This window comes from Bos grunniens, chromosome 5 (genome assembly GCF_055505025.1).
Source record: "Bos grunniens cultivar Pamir isolate PY7600 chromosome 5, Bosgru_T2T1.0, whole genome shotgun sequence".
NCBI lineage: Eukaryota > Metazoa > Chordata > Mammalia > Artiodactyla > Bovidae > Bos > Bos grunniens.
In genome coordinates, this window is record NC_141169.1 from 52,497,679 (window position 1) to 52,522,987 (window position 25,309).

General features: G+C 39.5%; 1 protein-coding gene across 17 annotated transcripts in view; it reads left to right on the forward strand.

Moving 5' to 3' along the window:
* The window catches only part of TAFA2 (TAFA chemokine like family member 2), a 563,996-nt gene that overhangs the window by 311,740 nt on the left and 226,947 nt on the right, over window positions 1-25,309 (forward strand). For 4 of the 17 annotated variants that reach the window (XR_015163864.1, XM_086400248.1, XM_086400258.1 and 1 more), the window contains exon 2: window positions 21,480-21,600. The exons of 12 other annotated variants lie outside the window; for them this stretch is intronic. Coding sequence is in view for 2 of the 5 variants with exons in the window: in XM_086400248.1 (XP_086256374.1) it covers window positions 21,557-21,600 (44 nt within the window). In the remaining 3 variants the exon portion in view is untranslated. Of the gene's footprint in view, window positions 1-21,479; window positions 21,601-25,309 lie in introns of those variants that run through there. One more of the 17 variants, XM_086400263.1, reaches the window with a different exon arrangement.

A 25,309-nucleotide genomic window follows, 5' to 3' on the forward strand; every position in this document is an offset into this window, starting at 1 on the left:
TCCAAACCCATATATCTACTCTACTGCCTACTTTCATATCTGATTACACATCTCCAGTATACTCTTGAATAACATGAATTCGACATGCACAGTTCCACTTGTGCACAGATTTTTTTTTTCACTAAATACATACTACAGTACTGTAGGATCAAAGATTGATTGAATCCATGTGCAGAACCATAGACACAGAGGACCTACTTTTCTGAGTGTGTGGAGGGTTGGCACCCCTAACACCCACTGCTCAAGAGTCATCTGTAAATTATCTAAAACTGATTTCCCACCAAACAAGCTCTGCCAGTATTCCCCATCTTAATGGTTAATGGTAACTATCCTTCTAGTTCTTCTGAGTAAGGTCCCTGGAGTCATTCTCTTTCTCTTACACCCACAAATACATCAGTTAGTCCTGTTGGCTTTACTTTCAAAAATATATCCAAAATCTAACCTCTTCTCACCAATTTTTTTCTGCTACTATCCTGGTGTAAGCCACCATCATTCTTATCTGGATAACAACAACAAGCTCCTATTGCACTCCCTATATTTGCATTCTTAACCTGTTCAGTCTATTCTCAAGCCAGAATCCATAAATGACATTGTGCAAAACATCAATGACTTCCCATATCTGACTAAAAGCCAAAGTTCTGGTTATGGCCTCACACTGCCACTTGCCTCTCTGACCCTGTTCCACCCCCACTTTGGGCTTTTTAAAGAAAAAAAAAATTTTTTACTAGAATTTAGTTGCTTTACAATGTTTTGTTATTTTCTGCTGTACAGCAAAGTGAATCGGTCATTCATGAACATATATCCCCTCTTTTTTGGATTTCTATCCTATTTGGGTCACCACAGAGCATTAAGTAGAGTTTTCTGTGCTGTACAATAGGTTCTCATTAGTTATCTATTTTATACATAGTAGAGTGTTTATGTCAATCCCAATCTTCCAATTCATGCCACCCCCTGTACCCCCTTGGTATCCATATGTTTGTTCTCTACTTCTGTGTCTCTATTTCTGCTTTGCAAATTGATCCATCTGTACCATTTTTTTCTGGATTCCACATGTATGCATTAATAGGGCTTTTTGAACTCTGGGCTTGTGCAAGAATTTGAGACAGCTCCTGTCTCAAGGTCTTTGCACTTACTATTCCCTTGGCCTTCTCCTCTTCCTCCATTCTGTACAACTCATTTGTTCACCTCCGGTGACCTTTATTCGATCGTCACCCTTTCAAAGAGGCCTTCTTTTACAAGCAGCCCCATTGCTACCTTGTCTGTGTCAACGAAGTGGTGCCTCCCTGGAAGCATGGCTCTGTGGTTTGCAAAGGGACAAGGAGACCGGCTGCTGGGCTACTGCATTGAAAGGTACCTGTGACACTTGGTAATCTGTGTAATTGTCCTCTCTTGTGCAAGCTATCTGGAAAGCTGCCCACAGTTTTCTGCAAAGAAGACTCTCTCTACCTCTAGGTGGTTTTTGACTTCCCTTGCCTGCTCAGCCGGGCACCCTCGTGCAGCTCAAGATGCAGAGGGTCGTGCTGAGGCCCTGCTGACCACTCCTCCCACCACATGTCTCCCTATCTCCCTCCTCACTTTATTTTTTTCTACAGTTTTACCTGCCATCTAGGAAATGCAAATGTCGGGCCACTTGTTCACAAGTATTCAGAATTTCAAGGTGACACCAGCACAATGTTAGGCCAAGCACAGGTCCTTCTGATCTCAGACCCTTGTGTTTTTGAAGTTGGCCCTGCTGTCATGTAAGAGACTAAAGATGACACTTGTGTATTCAGCCTATTGTTTGTTCTTAGCATACTCAAATATAACCTCAACTGGGGTCTGGGCTTTTTTTCTGTTCTGTTTCTCTGTTATATCTGCAGCCGCTGGAACCTATTCTTTGACAGATAAAGCGATGTGCTAAGCACGACGTATAGGTGTTAAATATATTGTCAATAAAGCTGATTTTACACATGGGAAAGGTGAGGAAGATTGAACACTGTTCAGTGTATTGTCACATGTGTGGAAAGTGAGGGCTGGGAAGCTGTTCTATTTAGAAAGGGAGGCTCAGTGAAATTTAGGAACTTCCCCAGGAGTGAACATTTCAGTGCAGAGTATTGCTCTTTTTCTCTGAGTGCTACTTCAGCAAACAGCTTATTTTTGGCTCTTCTGCTATGAGTGGGTAAAGAGAACAGTCCCACCAGGAGAGATAAGTAACTAATGAATTTCACGGTTTCTCTCTTTTCAGTTGAAAATTCCCTTGATAATAACATTAAGTACTTGTATGTAGCTCATAAATTGTCCCATTTGCTCCACAAAAATTCTCTGAAATAGACAGAAATTGTGCTTTTTCCTACTTTATAGATGTGAAATTTGAAATCCAAGTTGGCCAAGATTATGCAGTTTAGTGAGGAGTAGGGCTGTCAGACACCAAGTTTTTAAAGTCTCAGTTTGTCTTTGGGTTTTGTTCACGTTGATCATTGCAAAAAATGATTTTTTAAAACTTGTGGCAGGTTTCTTTGATCAATGGTTATAATTTTTCTATTTCAAGGTAATGAATATACTGAAGAATGTCATATTCTTTTTGTTAAAGCTGTGGTGTTTGTGAAACCTGTGTAAATCTCATGCTAAAACTATGTATATATCAGGAATTAGTTTCTGATTATATTTCATGGAGTTTAAAATTGGTGTGATGTAGCACACTGATACTTAATAAGGTGTTTATAAATTGATAAATAGCTCAATGAATTATTTCATTGATTCAAGTATTAAATGGAAGTTTAGTGTGGTGGCTTTTGATGAATTAGAACATGATAAAGTTTCCTGGAGGACTATGATATAGGCAGTTGCTTATAATGAGTTTCTATCAATTGAGAAACAGATTGTATTTCTGGAAAAGGTAGCTTGAAGTATTGCTTATCATTTTGGTACTTGAGTTTCTTGGCATTCACTATCAAATAATTATTTTTGGATGATATTGTCAGAAACCAGACATTTTAAAAATAAAGCACACTCTCATAAAATTAACATTTTTTCAAGAGTTGACTCATTGGAAAAGACTCTGATGCTGGGAGGGATTGGGGGCAGGAGGAGAAGGGGATGACAGAGGATGAGATGGCTGGATGGCATCACTGACTCGATGGACGTGAGTCTGAGTGAACTCCGGGAGTTGGTGATGGACAGGGAGGCCTGGCGTGCTGCGATTCATGGGGTCACAAAGAGTCGGACACGACTGAGCGACTGAATTGAACTGAACTGAAGGAATATTAGCAAAACTTAGCACTTTGCATATGCAGTTCTATTTTTCATCCTGATTCAAGTGATGGTGTTATATAGTCAGTGATTAGTTTTTTCATATATGCATTCATAACAGGCTTAGTTGATGTTTATGACTTCAGCCAGGTGGACTCATTTTTCATAAATCTTACCTGATCTGAGACAAATTGATGTTCTTCATTTTATGAATACATATCCCGATGAGTGAAAGTGTGGAAGGAGAGTCACACATTAAGTGTGATAAGGAAGTGATTATTTAAGGAAATTTTTTCAAGAAGTGGTGAGTCTTTGTAAAATCAATATATTTCATTTATTTAGATTTTGGACTAGCTTTTTTTTTTTTCCTTCCTGAATAAGCCATTGAATTCACTATGTGCTAAATGTCAAGAGTGACCGCATTGAAAGTTCTGTCTAGAGAAACTCTCACTCAACTTGGGTATCTGTAGCACAGCTTCTGAGATATGGAAAAGTATCTTTGTAAAGTGTCACAAATATTATAGAATGAAGATGTGTCTGGACGAATTGAAGATAGTTTCTCTCTGCTTTGAGGCAGGGTTTTCTCAGGCAAAGGAGCATCTAGTTGGTATATATTTGGTGGTTCCAGGAGTTATCATATATCTCATCTGAGTTCAGCTGGGCATGATAAAGAAGTATAGGAAAGGGGTTCTTCATCATTATCATGGTAATTTTGATCCTTTCTGAGGTGCTAAATGTGATTCTAGTTGATGTTTGGACTCACCATTAATTCCTAACAGAACAGTTACTTACGTCCTGTACTTTAAATTTATTTTTAATTGAAGGATAATTGCTTTACAATATTGTGTTGGTTTCTGCTGTACATTGCCATGAATCAGCCTCAGGTATACGTAGGTCCCCTCCCTATTCAACCTTCCTCTCCCCTCCCACCCCTTCCTACCCATCTAGGTTGTTACAGAGCCCCGGTTTGAGTTCCCTGCAAATTCCCATTAGCGATCTGTTTTACATATGGTAGTGTATATGCTTCCATGCTACTCTCTCCATTCATCCCACCCTCTCCTTCCTCCCCCTGACCATGTCCATAAGTCTGGTCTTTATGTCTTTGTCTCCATTGCTGCCCTCCAAATACGTTCATCAATGCCATCTTTCTAGGTTCCATATATAGGCATTAGTATAGTGTCATCCGTGGTGGTGAGGGTTAGGGTTTATTCATCAATCTGGAGTCTCTGAGCTCTTTTGAGTAAGACCTTGGGTTCCTCTAGGCCACCTGTTGAGGACTTCATGATTAGATTGGAGGTTCTGGTCTTCTCTCTCTGATGGGTATAGTACTGCTTAATAAGTACAATATTATTAGTATAATATATTAATTATATATTAATAGTATAATTTTATACTATTAAAATTATAATGAAAATTATACTATTAATATATAAATTAATATAATAGTATACTATAATTTTAATTATATCATGATATTACTTTACTAGTTTCTGGTTAAGGGAGTCTGTGGAACAGTTTTTATCTGACTGTCTTGAGCTCTGCAATGGGAGTATTTATGGTAGTGAAGATATATGGATTTACTTGGGCCCCAAGGATCTCTTTTACTTTTAGGTCTTGAGATATGTTCCATATACTAGGGAAAACTATTGTATTTAGAATACATGAACAAGATGAGCATTGGGAACTTCTTATCTGTCTGATCCTGGAGAAGTTACTTAACCTTCTTCAAGTCAAATTAGATGCCAATTTGGCAGACCCTGGAGTCCAATCAAGGGATGAAATCTCTACCTATCCAGCTTTCTCCTTACTGTTTGCACCACTCCATAGTGATAATTTTCAGTGAAATAACATCCATATTGTAAGGCTTTTATGAGATTTAGGAATACTATGTGCATATGTTAGGGCTTCCCTGGTGGCTCAGTGGTAAAGAATCCACCTGCTAATACAAGAAGTGCAGGTTCTATCCCTGGGTCGAGAAGATCCCCTGGAGAAGGGAATGGCAACCCACTCCAGTATTCTTGCCTGGGAAATCCCATGGACAGAGGACCTAGCAGGATACAGTCCATGGAGTTTCAAAAGAGTCAGACACGACTTAGTGGCTAAACAACAACAATGTGCATGTGTTAGCACTGTACCTAGTCTAGCAAGTGTTCAGTTAAAGGTCATTATTATTGTTCTTACTATATCTGCTACTATGACAATAGCTGCTGTTTTGAACAGTTTTAGTTAAGGAGGTGACATATTTTTAAACCCCTGGGTTCACGTTCTGCACCTTTATTGTTTTATTTAAAACTTTGTTGTTTTATTTAATCATGACAAACTAATGAAGTAGTTATCACCTTCCCATTTACATAAATGTAGAAACTATAGCTCAGAGCAATTAAGAATGTATTTGTTAAGAATCTTTATGAGATTGAACTGGGACTTGGGTTCAGTCTGTCTGGTCCTAAATTCCATGTTCCTTCCTTGCTGCCTTGAAGCATCTGAGATAAATCTAGAAATGAAACAAATGTGGGTTAGCACACAAAGATTCCTTCCTACATCAGCACAAGTATCTCTTTTACCTTGACCTCCAGAGCCCTTTTTCACTATGTGGAAGTTTGGGGAACTTGATTTTAAGCTCAGCTGGGTAAACCTAATTTCTATCTATTTCTGTGTCTACCTAGAGCCCTGCTTAGCTTTCATAGTTCCCCAGAGACAGCAGCTTGTAGCTTAGGGAAGCCTACATCTAGTATTTAATTTGATGGCTCTGTGATGCAGCAAAAAGTGTACCATGCAGAATAATTTCCAGTGGATTTTCATAAAATATATAACCATCAACTCTCTGCCAGGGAGAAGAAGGATATGAGAAGGTTAATGGAACCTTAACCTTTGGCACTTGGGTGCCAAAAATCTAGAGTCTTATAGAAAAAAAAATGTTTGACGGGCGATTCTAGGGCATTAAAAGACTTGAGAGTGTGTGTGGTATCTTTCTTCTCCTTGCTGGACCATCATCTGATTTTTCCCTTTCACCTCTGTAGCTAATTTTCCCAGCCTCAGAAAGTATTATTACTATTCTCATTAAAGGGTTACCACCTTAAAGTTTCTTTTCAAAAGTTGTACACAAGTAGAAAAGAAAATAATATTTCATCATGTGTATCTTAATTCCTTTTTTTGTTGTCAAGAGCCACATGAAAAGATGTTTAGCATCACTAATTATTAGAGAAATGAGAATCAGAACTACCGTGAGATATCACCTCACTCCAACCAGAACGGATATCGTCAAAAAATCCACAAACAATAAATGCTGGAGAGGGTGTGGAGAGAGGGGAACCCTCCTACACTGTTGGTGGGAAATGTAAATTGGTACAGCCACTATAGAGAACAGTATGGAGGTTTCTTAAATAACTAAAAGTAGAGCTACCATATGACCCTGCAATCCCACTCCTGGGCATATATCTGGAGAAAAACATGATCTGAAAGGATACATGCACTCCAGTGTTCATTGCAGCACTGTTTGCAATAGCTAAGCCACCTAAATGTCCAACAACAGAGGCACGGATAAAGAAAGTGTGGTACATATATACAAAGGAATATTACTCAGCCATTAAAAAGAATGAATTAATGCTTTGCAGCAACATGGATGGACCAAGAGGGTGTCATACTGAGTGAAGTAAGTCAGAGAAAGGGAAATAGTGTATGACATCCCTTATACGTGGAATCTAAAAAGAAATGATACAAATGAACTTACTTACAAAATAGAAAGAGACTCACAGACTTAAAGAACAAACTTATGGTTGCTGGAGGGAAGGGATAGTTAGGGATTTGGAGAAGGAACTGTACATACTGCTATATTTAAAATGCATAACCAACAAGGACATTCAATATAGCACACAGAACTCTGCTCAATGTTATTTGGCAACTTGGGTGGGAGGGGTGATTGGGGAGAATGGATATATGTATATGTATAGCTGAGTTCCTTCACTGTTCACTTGAAGCTATCACAAGATTGTTAACTGGCATTACTCCAATACAAAACAAAAAGTTCAAAAGAAAGAGCCCTATCACTGATGGAATTGGTGATATAGGAGCAAAACTTGCCACTCCAAATGTCTCTGTGGCATGCAGATTATTTTGCGCTAGAAAAAAAAGAAATTCAAGACTCAGGAAGAAAGACTGAGAAAGAAACTTTGACCTTCCTCCTAACTGCCTAAAAGAATCTAGACAGGAAGTGTGTTCCCTGGAATGGAGCTATCACCAGAGATATCTGCAAAGAATGTGGGCCAACAGTGGTGAGGGAAACTCTGACTGGGTACATGCAATCTGTGTCTCATTTTCTCTACAGTTCAGTTCAGTTCAGTTAAGTCGCTAAGTCGTGTCTGACTCTTTGTGACCCCATGAATCGCAGCACGCCAGGCCTCCCTGTCCATCACCATCTCCCAGAGTTCACTCAGACTCATGTCCGTCGAGTCAGTGATGCCATCCAGCCATCTCATCCTCTGTCGTCCCCTTCTCCTCCTGCCCCCAATCCCTCCCAGCATCAGAGTCTTTTCCAATGAGTCAACTCTTTGCATGAGATGGCCAAAGTACTGGAGTTTCAGCTTTAGCATCATTCCTTCCAAAGAAATCCCAGGGCTGATCTCCTTCAGAATGGACTGGTTGGATCTCCTTGCAGTCCAAGGGACTCTCGAGTCTTCTCCAAAACCACAGTTCAAAAGCATCAATTCTCCGGCACTCGGTCTTCTTCACAGTCCAACTCTCACATCCATACATGACCACGGGGAAAACCATAGCCTTGACTAGACGAAACTTTGTTGGCAAAGTAATGTCTCTGCTTTTGAATATGCTATCTGGGTTGGTCATAACTTTCCTTCCAAGGAGTAAGCGTCTTTTAATTTCATGGCTGCAGTCACCATTTGCAGTGATTTTGGAGCCCCCAAAAATAAAGCCTGACACTGTTTCCACTGTTTTCCCATCTATTTCCCATGAAGTGATGAGACTGGATGCCATGATCTTTGTTTTCTGAATGTTGAGCTTTAAGCCAACTTTTTCACTCTCCACTTTCACTTTCAAGAGGCGTTTTTTCTACAAGGCTCAGCAAACGTGTGTTTAGCAAACATTTGCTTTTCCATCTCCTTGTGAGTTGCCTTCCTTCCCTTCAAAGTCCAAAACCACTATCCCCAATATCCTCTTTTATCTTCAGTTGGAGATGATATTTAAGGTGAGGGTTTTGCCCATTTTGATGAGTTACTGTTTTCCTGGGTCTCTCTCATGTATACTTGTTGTTAACCTTTTGTTTAATTCCTCCTGTTAATCTGTATCATGTTGATTTACTTCTTAGACCAGCCAGAAGAATCTAGAAGGGTAGAGGAAAATTCCTCCCTCCCGAGCAGTGGACTGAATTTGTAGTTGGCCTTCAGAAACCATTTTCCCCAAATGGGAAAGTATACAAATTGTTTTTCTCCTTTGAAAATACCATATGGGTGCTTTTTGTTTATGTACACTAATAATATACATTCTTCTACTACTTTATTTATTTATTTATTTTTTTTATTCTTCCAATTTTATTTTATTTTATTTTTAAACTTTACATAATTGTGTTAGTTTTGCCAAATATCAAAATGAATCCGCCACAGGTATACATGTGTTCCCCATCCCGAACCCTCCTCCCTCCTCCCTCCCCATACCATCCCTCTGGGCCGTCCCAGTGCACCAGCCCCAAGCATCCAGCATCATGCATCGAACCTGGACTGGCAACTCGTTTCCTACATGATATTTTACATGTTTCATTGCCATTCTCTCAAATCTTCCCACCCTCTCCCTCTCCCACAGAGTCCATAAGACTGTTCTATACATCAGTGTCTCTTTTGCTGTCTCGTACACCGGGTAATTGTTACCATCTTTCTAAATTCCATATATGTGCGTTAGTATACTGTATTTATGTTTTTCCTTCTGGCTTACTTCACTCTGTATAATAGGCTCCAGTTTCATCCACCTCATTAGAACTGATTCAAATGTATTCTTTTTAATGGCTGAGTAATACTCCATTGCGTATATGTACCACAGCTTTCTTATCCATTCATCTGCTGATGGACATCTAGGTTGCTTCCATGTCTACTACTTTAGATAAGGAAATTAGTTTTCTGGTATAAAATTTAATTTGAAATGAGTCAATAATTTATAATGCTATTTGAAGTAACTGAGGTGAAAAAAGTTACAAGGTAAAGGAGAAAATTTATGCTTTGGTGTAATATTTGCAAGGAATGAAAACATTGATGAAGCAGAATTGTCTTCAGATACATTTTTGTAGGCAAGCAAGAGCCCTGTAATTGAAGAAGGAAATGGCAACCCACTCCAGTATTCTTGCCTGGAGAATCCCAGGGACAGGAGAGCCTGGTGGGCTGCCGTCTATGGGGTTGTACAGAGTCGGACACGACTGAAGCGACTTAGCAGCAGCAGCAAGAGCCCTGTATACAGAATTTTGATTATCTGTAGAAATTTCCTGGCACAAACCTGATACAAAAATTGGTTTGCTGTATATTTTTTGTGTTCTAGAAGATTTCCCAAAGAAGATAATTCACCAGATAAAGTTGCTTTATAAGCCTGCTGTGCATTTTAAAAACAAAAGCCCTAGTAACATTACAAAATGACAGTGACCAACAGGGATACGCGCAGCTTGAGTTAAACAGCACCTTCCATGCTGGAGATTAGCTTATTTCTCTTTAGTTTTTGAAATTATTTGGAGTAGAGCAGATCAAAGATTTTGTGTGTTCTGGAGGGTTTCACAGAAGACCACAGGTAAGCTTCAATAATGATTACATGGTAGGAGTGTAGATTCCTCAATCATGGCCTTCATAGAATATGCTTATAAGAAAAATGCATTAAAAGGTATCCACTTTCACTGCACCTGGACCGTGCTTTGTGGTGTTCCTCACAGGCAGAGGAACTGGCATTGTGCCCTCTTGGTTACACTGATTTGAATTGGAGTATTGCAATACTTACATCTAAAATTAAGGTGTTTTTATATATTAGATGAACCAAGGTGTCTGAGACTTCCAGTCTATTATAGGCATTCAGCATGAGGATTAATTTGTATGTGCTTATAGCAAGGATTGATTATTGAATGCTGAACGATAATGCATGGAACAGACTAGAATCCTAAAGTTGGGGGAAAAAAAAGATAATACACTTAATCATAGAATGCCTTGGGGAAAACTAGAGCTATTTGTGATCATGATTAAACTGATGGTGGCATGAGGAGCAAGAACATGTTGAATAGTGTAATTTCTTCAGCTATTTTGACATATAGTAAAAGGAAACAAATGACCTCTCATTGGTCTGTCTAGTTATGTATTTTATCAAACCAACTAACTATAACCAGGCTTAAGTAGGAGACAGGTTCTCACTGTATTCATTAAGATGTTGGCGCCAAATTGCCTCTGCTATGGAATCCTCTTAGGATTTAACATCAAGGCTCTCAAAGGAAGCGCTGCTCCCAGGTGAACCACTGTGCCCCGTGGCACCTGACAAATTGGATTACAGACATTGCTATTCAGGGGCCTTAGTTACTCCCTATCTCATGCAGAGTGCTGTAAGGGGAGACTGAAAATTCTGAAAGTATGTTCCAAGGTTTTGAGGAACTTAACTCCAGTGGAGAAATAAGCCCTTTGGAGATATCCACTGAATGTAATGTACTAACATAAAGTAAGGTCCCAAAATAGTGACTATACAAATGGCTTGCTCTACTACTAGGTGTAAACAGTATGGAGCGTGATGGTTAGGATCAGGTGCCTTGTATCCAGCAGCTTGAATATTGATTTTTGCCCCTGGATAGGTATGAGGTTTCACTTTTCTCATCTGCAAAATAGAGTGAATCATAGTTTTTACTTGTAGGGTTGCTGTGAAGAGGAATGTGATAATCCATGTAAACTGCTTAGCATGAAGCCTACCATATGCTAAATGTTCAATGCATGTTTCCTACTTTTGTTGAAGCGGCTTCTAGTATTCATGGGGTACAAAGATGTAAACCTTTCTGTATTCCTTTATCTGAATTTTAAACTTAATTTAAACTAAATTTAAACTAACATTAACTAAATTTTAAACTAAATTTAAACTAAAAAACCCTTGACGCTTTCAAGGCTTCATTTTGACTTGTCTTTTTTAGGGTTATACAGTCACTTCTGACTTAAAACCTAAGTCTGTTTTGGGTGAATAGTCAGATTCAGGGTTCTGTTCTCCTTTTCTTCCCCTTCTTCCCAAGGCTGATTCTGAGAGCTTTTGGATTTTGGCACCAGGGAAGTATTACATGGTCTGTGCTGCTTTTCATTTGCCATCTGCTGCTCTGTTGTATGTGTGGAAATTGCACAGTGATGGATTGATCTGGGGAGATCAATCCAGACTCAGTCTGATGTGGACTTCCTGTGATGACTTAGCCCCACCTTGGCTCTGGATACGGAGTTGCTCATCCAGTCTTCTTGGCCCCATAGCTCTCGCAAACTGTGCTTAATCAGATTATGTTTATTATTATGATTATCGATGTTTCTGACTCTTCCAAAAGAGTCTTCTAGAGATTAGAATAACACAAATTAAATATGGGTGCTAAGGGACAGCTTCTGTGACCATAAATTACTGTAGGGTCACAATGGCCAATGGGAAGCTGGTGATTAAATCTGTAAAAACAGTTACAGTTGACCCTTGGATAACACAGGTTTGAGATGTAGTTTCACTTGTATGTGGACTTTTTTTCAGTAGCAAATACTACAGTACAACACTATCTGATCTGCAATTGGTTGAATCCATGCATGCAGAACCACACACATGGAGGAACCATGTTCACAGAGGGCGGACTATATCTTATGTGTGGGCTTTCAAATGTGTGGAGGGTCATGGCCTACAAAGTCAACTGTAGTTTGATAACCAGTTACTATAACTAAAATTTAACCTCAAGTGTTCAGTTTCCAAGTCTCATCTCCTTTTCACTGTTGCTTTTACCACCTCTTCCCTGGTAGCTCAGCTGGTAAAGAATCCACCTGTAATGCAGGAGACCCTGGTTCGATTCCTGGGTCGGAAAGGTCCTCTGGAGAAGGGATAGGCTACCTACTCCAGTATTCTTGGGCTTCCCTGGTGGCTCGGATGGTAAAGAATCCACTTGCAATGCGGGAGACCTGAGTTCGATCCTTGGTTTGGAAAGATCCCCTGCAGGGGGAGGGTATGGCAACCCATTCCAGTACACTTGATTGGAGAATCCCTGTGAACAGCAGAGCCTGGTGGGCTACAGTCCATGGGGTGGCAAAGAGTCAGACACTACTGACTAAACACTACCTCAATTTTTGTTTTTTTAACAGATCTGTTTTTCATACAAAATTTTACTTTGTATTTTAAAGGAAGAACATACATCCCACCAACCGGAGGGCTAAGAACACTCCATTGCTCTGGACATATTTAATTTCATCTAAAAGGTCAAGAGAGAATTCTTCCATTTATTCCAATCATTCTCAGCCTCACTATTATTGGGTTGGCCGAAAAGTTCATTCAGATTTTCTGTGTGATTGCATGGAAAAGCCTGAACAAAATTTTTGGCCAACCCAATGCATTTTTGCCTTGAGCATGTAAGGACTAGTTTTGTTTGCTCTCTATTCCTTTAAAGTTGTTCTCCATAAAAGCTCCAGACTTCTCACACGTGCTAATTCCCATTAGGGTTGCCCATCCCCTCCTCTGTCTCTGCCTCCTACTCTCCTCATCTCCCAGCACTTTTACACTGGGCCCTTTAAGGTCGCTTGTAAACAAAACCTCTATATTCCCCATTTTCTCTGAACAGTTCCTTCACCTTCTTGTACTAATGATAACCTGGCTCTTCAGAGAATATTGCTTCCCCTGAAGGTATTTCAAGTGGTTGCTTTTTTCCTCCAATAGTTCTACTATCAAGGTTGGAAACGAGGGAGGTTTCCTAGTTACTCATCAGCAATTCTAACTCGTTCCCCCTTCATCCTCTCTCAAACACCCTACTGTTGAAACTCATGTCAGCAGAATATATGATCTGCTGTCTCTCAGTGTTCTTACCACTGATTCTTAAACTATTCTGTACTTCCTGATGATTTTACCTTCTGCCACTGTTAATTCATGGAAATTTTGATATAACTGTGTATAATCCTTCCAACACTTTGACAACTTAATTTCTTTCTTTATTTTTTAAAAACTTTTTGGCCAAGTCACACGTCATGCAGGCTCTTAGTTACCCGAACAGGGGTTGAATCCACACCCGCTGCCTTAAAACATGGAGTCTTAACTACTAAGCTACCAGAGAAGTTCTGACAGCTTGGTTTCTTAAACTCCCTTTCTCTAATAGTTTGTCATGCTTCCTACTTCAGCCATTTAATCCCAGGTCATCCTCAGGCCTTGGCACTATTGATAACTATAACCCACACACAATTTCAATTTCAGCTGGGCTACTTTCTGACTACCATCCATGGCCTTTTAATTTAATTCCTTTTTCTATACTGAAATCCTTCTAATATCCTTCATTAGCCCTTCAACCCCTCCAGGATCTTCAACCCATTAATCATACCAACTTTTTACTATCCTCCAGTCTCTTTATCCTCTCAGCCCTCTCTACCTAATTTTAATCCCATGGTCAGTTTATACACTCACTACCTTGCCTTTGTTCTTGAATTGCCCTTCTTTTGCATCTTTATACTTCCTCGGAGAAGCATAAACTTCTTTAAATCAAACTTCTCTGTTTCTGCACTGGCCCAGCTGATTTTTCAGTTCAGTCACTCAGTCGTGTCCGACTCCTTGTGACCCCATGGACTGCAGCACGCCAGGCTTCTCTGTCCATCACCAACTCCTGGAGCTTGGTCAAACTCATGTCCGTTGAGTCAGTGATGCCATCCAACCATTTCATTCTCTGTCGTCCCTTTCTCCTCCCGCCTTCAATCTTTCCCAGCATCAGGGTCCTTTTAAGTGAGTCAGTTCTTCGTATCAGGTGGCCAAAGTATTGGAGTTTCAGCTTCAGCATCAGTCCTTCCAATGAACACCCAGGACTGATCTCCTTTAGGATGGACTGATTTGGTCTCCTTGCTATCCAAGGGACTCTCAAGAGTCTTCTCCAACACCACAGTTCAAAAGCATCAATTCTTCAGCGCTCAACTTTCTTTATAGTCCAAATCTCACATCCATACATAACTACTGGAAAAACGATTCCTTTGACTAGAAGGACCTTTGTTGGCAAAGTAATGTCTCTGCTTTTTAATATGTTGTCTAGGTTGGTCATAGCTTTTCTTCCAAGGAGAAAGCATCTTTTAATTTCATGGCTGCAGTCACCATCTCCAGTGATTTTGGAGCCCAAGAAAATAAAGTCTGTCATTATTTCCATTGTTTCTCCGTCTATTTGCCATGGGATCAGATGCCATGATCTTAGTTTTTTGAATGTTGGGTTTTGCTGATTGAGGCAAGAGTGAAACAAGTTGACTGGTGTCTCTTTAAATATGTAACCATATACCTCAAATGGGTCTTGAATGCTTCTTGGCAATCATGCTGTCTTCTACTCTCCACATGTCTATTTCACCATTTTCCCTCCCTTCTCAAAGGCCAGAACCCCTTCCTCATCCCCATTCTTCTCTGAAGGCCTTGCTTCCTGAGTCTCTCAGAAAACTGAGGAATCAGCAGAGAACTTTCACCAGCACGTCTACCCACCCATCACCCTCTACCTTCCTTCCTCCACTGTAGAGCATTGCTGTCAATCCTGTTGGCACAGTTAGAATCACATGGAGGTTTTATAAAACTATTGATGCCTCAGCTCCTGCACTAGATCAGTTAAACTAGAACCTACCTGGGCATTGCATTTTTAAAAGACTCTCCAGGGGGTGTTTCTGTCCTGCCAGCATTGTGAACCATTGCTATAGATGAATTATCTCTGTTCATACCTAAAGCCAGTCCCTCCACTTACTCATTGGAACAATGAACCTCACCTCCCATCTCCCAAGGACATAATTATGGATTCTCCCTTCTTTTTCCATCATCAGTTAATTACTTCTCAAGTGGATCATTTTTTTACCAGCAAACATAACATTCAGTAATTTATGCAGGATTTTTAAAGTAATTTTTTAAAATTTTATTTTAGTTTTAAACTTTACATAATTGTATTAGTTTTGCTAAATATCAAAATGAATCCACCACAGGCATACATGTGTTCCCCATCCTGAACCCTCCTCCCTCCTCCCTCCCCACACCATCCCTCTGGGTCGTCCCAGTGTCAAAAAATGGGCCAAAGAACTAAATAGACATTTCTCCAAAGAAGACATACAGATGGCTAACAAACACATGAAAAGATGCTTAACATCACTCATTATCAGAGAAATGCAAATCAAAACCACTATGAGGTACCATTTCACACCAGTCAGAATGGCTGCGATCCAAAAGTCTACAAATAATAAATGCTGGAGAGGGTGTGGAGAAAAGGGAACCCTCTTACACTGTTGGTGGGAATGCAAACTAGTACAGCCACTATGGAGAACAGTGTGGAGATTCCTTAAAAAACTGGAAATATAAAGTAATTTTTGCCACAGTTCCCCACCAGTTCCATCATTTTACCTCCCTTTGAAGAAATCTTGCTCTTCTTCCATTCTCTCTCTCTTTTTAACCCTTCCAATTTTATTGAGCTATAACTGACATACAGAACTGTGTGGGTTTAAGGTACACAGCATAATGATGTGACTTACGTACATTGCAAAGTGATTGCCACAGTAAGTTTAGTGAACACCCATCATCTATATCATGTAGATACAACATTAAGGAAATAGAAAATAATTTTTTTCCATGTGATGAAAACTCTTAGACTTCTTTTTCATGTGTAATGTAGGGCAGTGACTCTAAATATTTTCTAACTTTAATTTTGTTTTAGAGTGATGTAAAATATTTGCGTGTTTCTCTTATAACAAATATAATATGGTCTTTGTGTTCCCTCTTATTTAAATCTGCTCTAGTTAAGATAACCAGGGACTACCCCAGCAGTCCAGTTGTTAAGACTCCAAACTTCTGCTGCTGGCGGTGCATGTTCCATTCCTGGTCAGGGAACTAAGATCCCACGTGCTCTTGGTGCAGCGCCCCCAAAATAAATAAATAAGATAACCAAAGACTTACACATGGCTAATGCCAATATTCAGTTCTTAGTCCTCATCTTCCTTGAAGAATTAACAGCATTTGACATAACTGATCACACGCTTCTCCCTGATACTCTTTCTTTATTTGACTTAAAGGATACCACACTCTTCTATCCTGCTTCATTTTTTCTCAGTCTCCTTTACTGGTTGCTTCTCTTTTCCCTAAATACTCAGTGTTTGTGAGGTCTTGGGCTCAGTTTTTAATCCTGTTTTCTCTTCTGTATATACTCACCCATAGTCATAGTATCTAATTCTCACTTTTGTATTAGATTGCTTAATCCAACAATTCCACATGAAGAGCTGATAGACAGCTGATAGCCCTTTCCATCTTTGATAGTGGCAGTTCTATTTTCCAAAACCTTGAAGTCAACCTTGAGTACTCTTTTTCTAATACTCACATTCAATCTAATGGTAAGTCTTCATACTCTGCCTTCAGCCACATTCAATCGATCAGTAAGACTTCTGATTCTACCTTCAAATTATATCCAGCATCTGGCCACTTCTCACCACCTCCACTGTCATCGCTCTGACTTCTGTCACCATCATTCTGACCTGGATTAGTACACAGTCTCCTTGCTGGCTCCCTTGCTCCCTTCCCTACTTCACAATATGTCTCAGTCAAGCAGGCCAGAGTATGAATTTAACACCTCAGTCATTCCTCTGCTCAAACACTCCTGTAGTTCTCTTTACCACTCAGAGTAAAAGCCAATAAGCCAATTCCTCATAAAGGCCAATAAGTCCCATTATGACCTGGTCCACCTTTTTCTTTTGAATTTTGGCTCCTACTACTTCATTTTCTTCCAGTTCTGCTCTAACCACATTGGCCTCCAAACCCACCTGTCACACTGTTGCCTCTTGTATTGGCATTTCCAAAAGGAATTTTTGCCCCACATATTTGCTCGGCTACTCTTTCATCTTCTTTAAGTCTGTATCTTCTCACGAAGACTTCTCTGGCAACTTTCCACTTCTCCATTTTTTTTTTTATAGCATCTTAATATTGCTGTCTAGTAGTCTGTATAGCTTTTGTTGTTGTTTAGTCGCAAAATCATATCTGACTCTTTTGCTGCCCCCATGGCCTGTAGCCCCCCAGTCTCCTCTGTCTATGGGATTTTCCCCGCAAGAATACTGGAGTAGGTTGCCATTTCCTTCTCTAAGGGATCTTCCCAACCCAGGGACTGAACCCACATCTCCTGCATTGGCAGGCAAATTCCTTACCACTGAGCCACCTGGGAAGCCCTGTATGACTTACTTATTATCATAACATTATTAAAAGATCATATTATTCTATGAAGTATACTTAACGATTTATTCAGTTGTCAAGGAAAGAATGAATATTTAATAATTCATTGTCTCAATTAGTATTTAAATTAGTGCTGATTTGTTACATCAGTTATATATTATACCAACAGTATAGATCTTTTAATTTCATTGCTTGATGGTGTTTCAAGTACTTAAAAAATTGCCTATGTGCTCATTACTTTTTAAAACATTTTGCTTATAATAATTTCATATTGGTAATGAACTAATGAGACTGAGAAATTTTCACGTGAGTCAACAGCAAGAAAGTGAAGTGGAAAATTGAGATTACAATACTGATAAGCTAGACCAAAAATGTATTTGCCTATATTAAGCAATTTGAAACAGACTTTTATTGTTTTGGGTTGAGTGATTAACTACTGTATACTGCCCTATTGCCCAATTTCCTACTCTTACTGCAGATTTAGACTCAATGATCATATGAGATAAATGAAGAAATTTACCATTATACAATTATAATTATGAAACAAAATACGATGATCAGAAAGATTGCATTGGGGAGGTGATGGTTGATTTGAGTGTTTCACAGATGGAAAATATTTATTCAGAAAGGCAGTCAAAAGAGCTTTCTAGGCAAAAAGTGCAACATGCCAGTAGGCTTGTTTTAGAGAAATGGCAGTAGAAATCATGGGCTGGTGTCTAGGAGAGGGCAAGTTGAAAGAGGGAAAGGTTGGCTATGAAAGGTGTACTGAATATCAAATATACCATTTTCTGGTTGATTTTTCTATGTCCTATTTCCAAAGATACCTTCTGAATTTCACACAGAGCATCAGAAAAAGAAAGGCAAGAGGGAAAGTGGTATTGATGGTTTAAGTAATTCCTTGAGGGAAAACTGAAATTCACACATTGTAATAATGAAAAGTAAAAAATGATGATTGCTGCAAATTACTTAATGGGCTACTGTCAGTTCAGTTCAGTTCAGTTCAGTCACTCAGTCATGTCCGACTCTTTGTGACCCCATGAATTGCAACACGCCAGGCCTCCCTATCCATCGCCAACTCCCGGAGTTCACTCAGACTCACGTCCATCGAGTCAGTGATGCCATCCAGCCATCTCATCCTCTGTCGTCCCCTTCTCCTCCTGCTCCCAATCCCTCCCAGCATCAGAGTCTTTTCCAATGAGTCAACTCTTCTCATGAGGTGGCCAAAGTACTGGAGTTTCAGCTTTAGCATCAGTCCTTCCAATGAACACCCAGGGCTGATCTCCTTTAGAATTGACTGGTTGGATCTCCTTGCAGTCCAAGGGACTCTCAAGAGTCTTTTCCAACACCACAGTTCAAAAGCATCATTCCTTTGGCACTCAGCTTTCTTCACAGTCCAACTCTCACATCCATACATGACCACTGGAAAAACCATAGCCTTGACTAGACAGACCTTTGTTGGCAAAGTAATGTCTCTGATTTTGAATATGCTATCTAGGTTGGTCATAACTTTCTTATAAGCATTGTGTTATAGCTTTACACACATTGTCTTATTTCATTCTTTTAACACCTTAAAGAGATTGTTAACTATGATTATCATCTCCATTTTACTAAAGAAGAAATATGGTTGGTACTGGCAAACCCAGGTATAATATTAACTCACATCTTTCTGACTCCAGAGCTCTTAATCATAGCACCTATATTTACCAAAGAGCCTGCCCTTGTTACATATGAAGTCTCCTGGGTCCCACACTGGACTTATTGAATTAGAAACTCTAAGGATAGAACCCAGTGCTTGCTAAATTGCTTCAATTGTGTCCAACTATTTACAACTCCTGGACTGTAGCCCACCGGACTCCTCTGTCCATGGGATTCTCCAGGCAAGAATACTGGAATGGGTTGCCATGTCCTCCCCTAGGGGATCTTCCCGACCCAGGAATTGAACCTGCATCTCTTTGCATCTCCTGCATTGGCAAGCAGGTCCCTTACCACTAGTGCCTTCTGAGAAGCCCATGGAACCCAGTAGCTTGCATTTTAAATGAGCAGGTTCTTAGCCCAATGTAATCGGGAACCCCTGAACTACACACTACTGTCTCTCTAGAACTGCATTTGTTCATAAGATTCAGGAAACTTCTAAATGAACGGTTGTCTTTTTTGTTTCCAAAATTTAGCTATTGATTCTCTTTCTTTGGGCTAGGCTTTCCCTGCTGTTGGCTAAATTGTATGTGTGTGTGTGTTTCTTTTTTAACCACATGGCTTCTTGGGCCTTTAGATCTATGTCTGATGTAGGAATTGTGTGACTTTGATAGACTTATATCCAGGGACAGACAAACATTCTCATTCTGTTTTTTTTTTCAGGCCCCTAAAGGGCTTGTTCTCTAGTAGGAATAAGTTGGCTGGCCTGCTTTAATGGGCAACAGGAAAAATGCTATGTGTCCAAATACCTACCAGCCCTTTCCCCTCAATTTCCCACCTATTGAGCTTCCTGATATGTGACTCTAGTGAGCAGAGGTCAATTATACCAGGGAGTTAAGGAGGGTACAGAGTTTGATCTAATAAAATGAGCAAATGTCTAACCAAAAGATAGTCCATCAGCAGAATGCTATGCCTTATGAGATAGTGAGCCTCTCACTAGTGGACATAATCAAGTAGAGCCTGGGTATTTTATCCTCAGGAATACCACATGAAGAACTGGATATAACCCTGACCTTGTTATTAAAAAATGAAATGTTTAATTTTTGACAGCTGAAAACTATGAAAAAAGTTTTGTATTTCTTTCAAAATGCTATCTAGACTTGGACTCATAGGGGAAGTTTCATGCTTTTTCATACTATTTTATTATCTCATGAATGCTTTCCTTGTTAAAATGTCTCCATGTCCAATGACTTCTGATCTATGCTGTTAGGGTTCTTACCAGGTTCTTCTGACAGTTATCCCTGTTGATCTTGAACACTCATCTTCATCTCTCTCTCTTATCCTTGTATATTCTAATGGCAGGACTGGGGGCTGGGAGATCCACATGACTCACTCTCCTTGCCATGTACAAGTTCTTACTACTCCCAGTTGGGCATTTAGGTTAATTAGACATGAATGACAATGATGTGAGTGAACTTATCATAGTTAATGTAGCTATTAAGAATACATTTCCAGGCAACATCTGTACATAATTTGGATAAGGAAGCATAAACCCTAAAGTATATCCTTTTAAAATTATTTCTCAAGCAGAAATGGAGAGCATCTTAGATTAATTTGGAATTTTCACAGTGATTCTACTAATTGGGAATAAGTGATCTTTTTGAACATGTGTTACAGATTCACTGTAACATGTGGCTCAGATGTCTATGCTCAGAAATTTTTTTCTAAATAATAGTGGAATGAAAGCAAAAGCAAGCCAAAAAATCAGCAAATAAAAAAGCAAAAGTACAATATTGCAGCCAAAAGTGAAAAATGAAAAAAGACAATAGAGAGTCTTTAAGTAAGTTCAACAATTTCAAAGATGACCTAACAGTCACACTTTACTTTGGTCTAGTCGGATTACAGCTAGAAAGTAAAAATAATAACACTGTAAAAACAACTACCATTAATTAAACCTTTGCTATTTGTGAGATACCATGCTGGACAATAGACATGCTCATCACATTTAAACCTTGTAATCAACCTTTGAGGAATGTAACGAAACATTCTGATTCCTAGGACACAGAAGTTGCGAACCAGACTCAGAGAGGTTAATTAACTTGATGAAAGTCAAAAATAGTTGGCAGTTTTAGAGCTGAGGTTCTAACACAGATCTATCAGACCCCAAAGTGTATTTTAAAAAAATTATTATGATATAAATTCTCCTTTTATTATGTTTAGCTCTGGATCTCATCTTTCAATAGGAACACAGAAAAATTGGAACCTATACAGAAGAGAATAACTCCAGTTAGAAACATTTTCATGCCATTTCATATGAGGAATGACTGAAGTCCCCAGAGAGGACTTAGATGAGTCAAGAGAAAGGTGAGAGCTGTCCTCTTAGTATTGAAAAATGCACGTTTGGATGGGGCCTTTGATTTGCTTGCCTTAGGATGAGGATCTACTGGGAAAATGCGTCTGTCCTAATTGGTGGAATTGAGTTCCTTTGCTTGGGGTGATTTCTAGAACACGTGCAACAGGCACTTGGTGGGGATCTTGCAGAGAGAACTGACAGATATGTGGACTACATAAGTTCGTCGTCCCTTCCAAATCTTAAACTATGTTAATTGGGGAAACAGAGTTTAGAGCAAGTTCCAAATCATGTCCACTATAAAACAGCTATAGAGAGACTAAAAGCCTTGTATAGCTAATTCCTTGTCAACTCTGGATCCCTTGCCTGGCATATAGCATTCACTGAAGTACGAGTTGAAGGAATCAGTGAATGGTATATGATAATATTAAGGTGAAGTCTTGAGAATGTAATGGCAGGTCCTACAATCTAGCCATGAGGATATTTTTAGATATCTCTTTTGAAGGAAAGTCTCCCACATGTAATATTTTCTGCTAGGTAGTCTCTGCTTATTGACGGACCAAGAGAGTCTTTAACTGGAAGAACATTAATCATTTTCATGGGGTTTAGAGTGGACTCACGGCTTCCAATAACTAGGCTTTCTAAATAATAGATTCCAACCTTATGAACACTCAGGCAATTGCCCAAACTCCCACACTTTTGGAGAGTTGTGCAAACTTTGGGGAGCTGTATGGTGAAAGTGGGGCTTACCAGGTAGTGCTAGTGGTAAAGAACCCTCCTGTCAATGCACATAAGAGACACAAGTTCAGTCCTTGGGTTGGGAAGATCCTCTGGAGGAGGGCATGGCAACCAACTCCAGTATTCTTGCCTGGAGAATCCAGTGGACAGAGAAGCCTAGCGGGCTGCAGTCCATTGTGTCACAAAGAGTCAGACATTACTGAAGCAACTTAGCATGCATACATGGTGAATATGATGCTCATATTTTGAGTCTTCCTCCTCTCATGTGAGACAAACTGTAGACCCTTTACATAAATTTAATATTAGATCCAAAGACATGCCACTTCCCATGGCAAAATTAAGAAGTAAATGAAGTTTGATTTCAATGCCTTCATCCTAAACAGTGAACACTGTTATCACCTTATACTTAGTGAAATTCTACCTGTGGGTTTTCATCTTTAAAGGTACAGCATCAGGGACAGGTGTGTGGAGAGAGAGGGGGGATTAGGGTAGATTTCCTGGCATCCCCAAATTTTATCACTCTTTTTGCCTATAGTCAAGACTGATCTCATTCTTGCATGGTATTATTATAATTGTTTAGGATAGATGAAAGGAACAAATCTCTCCCTTCACAAACCACAGAATTCTAGAATGTTGGAGATGTTAGGGGATGGAGTGACTACTTAGTCTAATTCCAGCAAGGTTGTGTCCTGCTTCAAGTCAGTCGGGATGGAAATATAGTTGCTCTTTCCCTTTCAGTCCTGTGCTTGTAGTTACTTTGTGACACAGCTGCTTCCAAACGTGCTTATTTAAAGAGTTTTTTTTTTTTTTTGTCACCTCTATTCTGGATACAAGGAAATAATAGTTCTCAAGACTCAGATGTTGGGCTCTAGTGAAGGGTTGTGAAGATATGGCATCTACTTTCTCCCGTCATCTGACTGTCCTGAAGTCAGGCTGGGCATAGCTACCTTCCAGGCATATGTTTTCTAACCAGATTGTAGCTCTGGTGCATAAAGGACTTTGGTTCATTTTTTGCTGACCCCATTCATTTGCATAACAAATTACGGAGAAAGTGAAGCCATACAACAAATATTAATAAAGAATGTTACAAACAGAAGTTGGGATCATGATCTACTTGCTCCCTGTCATTCACATCCTCCTAACTTCTATCCTAGGAACCAGAAGGATGTGATCCACAGACATCAGAGGCTGGAAAAGAAGTCAGGCTTTTAAACTGCTATCTTTTTTTTTATGTGGCCCATTTTAAAGTCTTTGTTGAATTTGTTACAGCAGTTCTTCTGTTCTGTGATTCAGTTTCTTGACTACAAGGCATGTGAGATCTTAACTCCCTGACCAGGGATTGCCCCCTGCATTGGAAGGTAAAGTCTTAACCACTGGATCACCCACTTTGGGACATCCCTCAAAGTGCCATATTAAATATTGAAGCTTGGAGTACATTTCTTTCTCAGTATCTCCCATTTTTTTTTTCCCCCTGTGCCAACAAGAGCTATTGAATTAGAGCTGTCTCCAGGGATTAATGTATGTAATAATCAATACATATCTGTAAAATCTTTTAAGAGAAGTTGGAAGTTTTCTCTGTCAATTGAAGATGCTGATTTCTTGAGTTCTATAAAGGTGGACACTTTGTCTAGCAATCAGGACCAGTTCAGCTTTTTTAGTACTTTGCCTGTGTATTTTCTTTCCTGGTTCTTTTTTTCTTTCTTTACTTGGTTTTCATTCTAGTGCACTAAAGCCAACAGCCTCAAAACCAGGAGAGGAGATTGTTCATAGTTGCCTCCATAGCAATTATTGGACAGTTTTTATTTTATTTACTTATTTTTAATTTTTAAAAATTTTTATTGGGATATAGTTGGTTTACAATGTTGTAAACCATTAATTTACAACTGTACAGTTTCTACTATGTTAGTTTCTACTGCACAGCAAAGTGAATAAGCCATACATATACATATATCCTCTCTTTTTTGGATTTCCTTCGCATTTAGGTCACCACAGAGCAGAGTTCCCTATGCTATACGGTAGATTCTCATTAGTTATCTATTTCCCATACGTGAAAAGTGAAAGTGTTAGTCCCTCAGTTGTATCCGATTCTTTGTGACCCCATGGACTGTAGCCTGCCAGCCTCCTCTGTTTGTGGGATTATTCAGGCAAGAATACTGGAGTGGGTTGCCATTCCCTTTTCCAGGGGATCTTCCTGACCCAGGGATCGAACCCAGGTCTACCACACTGCAGGTGGATTCTTTACCTTTTAAGCCATCAGGGAAGCCCATTTTATACTTAGTAGTATATATATGATAACCCTAATCTATAAATTCATCCCATCCCCTGCAGAGTATTTTTCAAAATTTGAGATTCGATTCTTTGAAGACAGACATCTGTCACCTATTTACCGAACACACGGCCACTCCTTTTTGTATTAGTAGTTCACCAGAACTGTTCTTCTTATCTGTATAAACAGCAAAGGATTCTATAAGTTTCTGCAAGTCTGTGACCTCGGGCCTACATGGCTGCTTCCTTACTGAGGTAGGGTGAGGCTTCCAAGCTCTTATACAAGTTAACTAAGGTCAGAATAGAAACCTCTGATCTGTTATCAGGTCTATTTTACTATTCCTTGAATCTTCTGTGATTCACTTCTGTTTTATCATGGTCATTCAAATACCTTTTGGAAGAGGCAGAAATTTCTTAGCTATTGTAAGAGGAAATAAAAGAAGAGTTTGTTTCCGTACTTGGATGCTGGTGGCTACAGTAAACAGAGTGATTCCAGCAAGGAAGGTAAAATCAGGAGCAAAGTTAGAACTTTCTGTTGGCTTTTTACCTGTCTGAATATTCTTCATAGCTAAAACTTTGGGCTTCCCTGGTGGCTCAGATGGTAAAAGAATATGCCAGCAATGCAGGTGATACAAGAGACATCGATTTGATCCCTGGGTTGGGAAGATCCCATGGGGAAGGAAATGGCAACCGGCTCCAGTATTCTTTGCTTCGGAAATC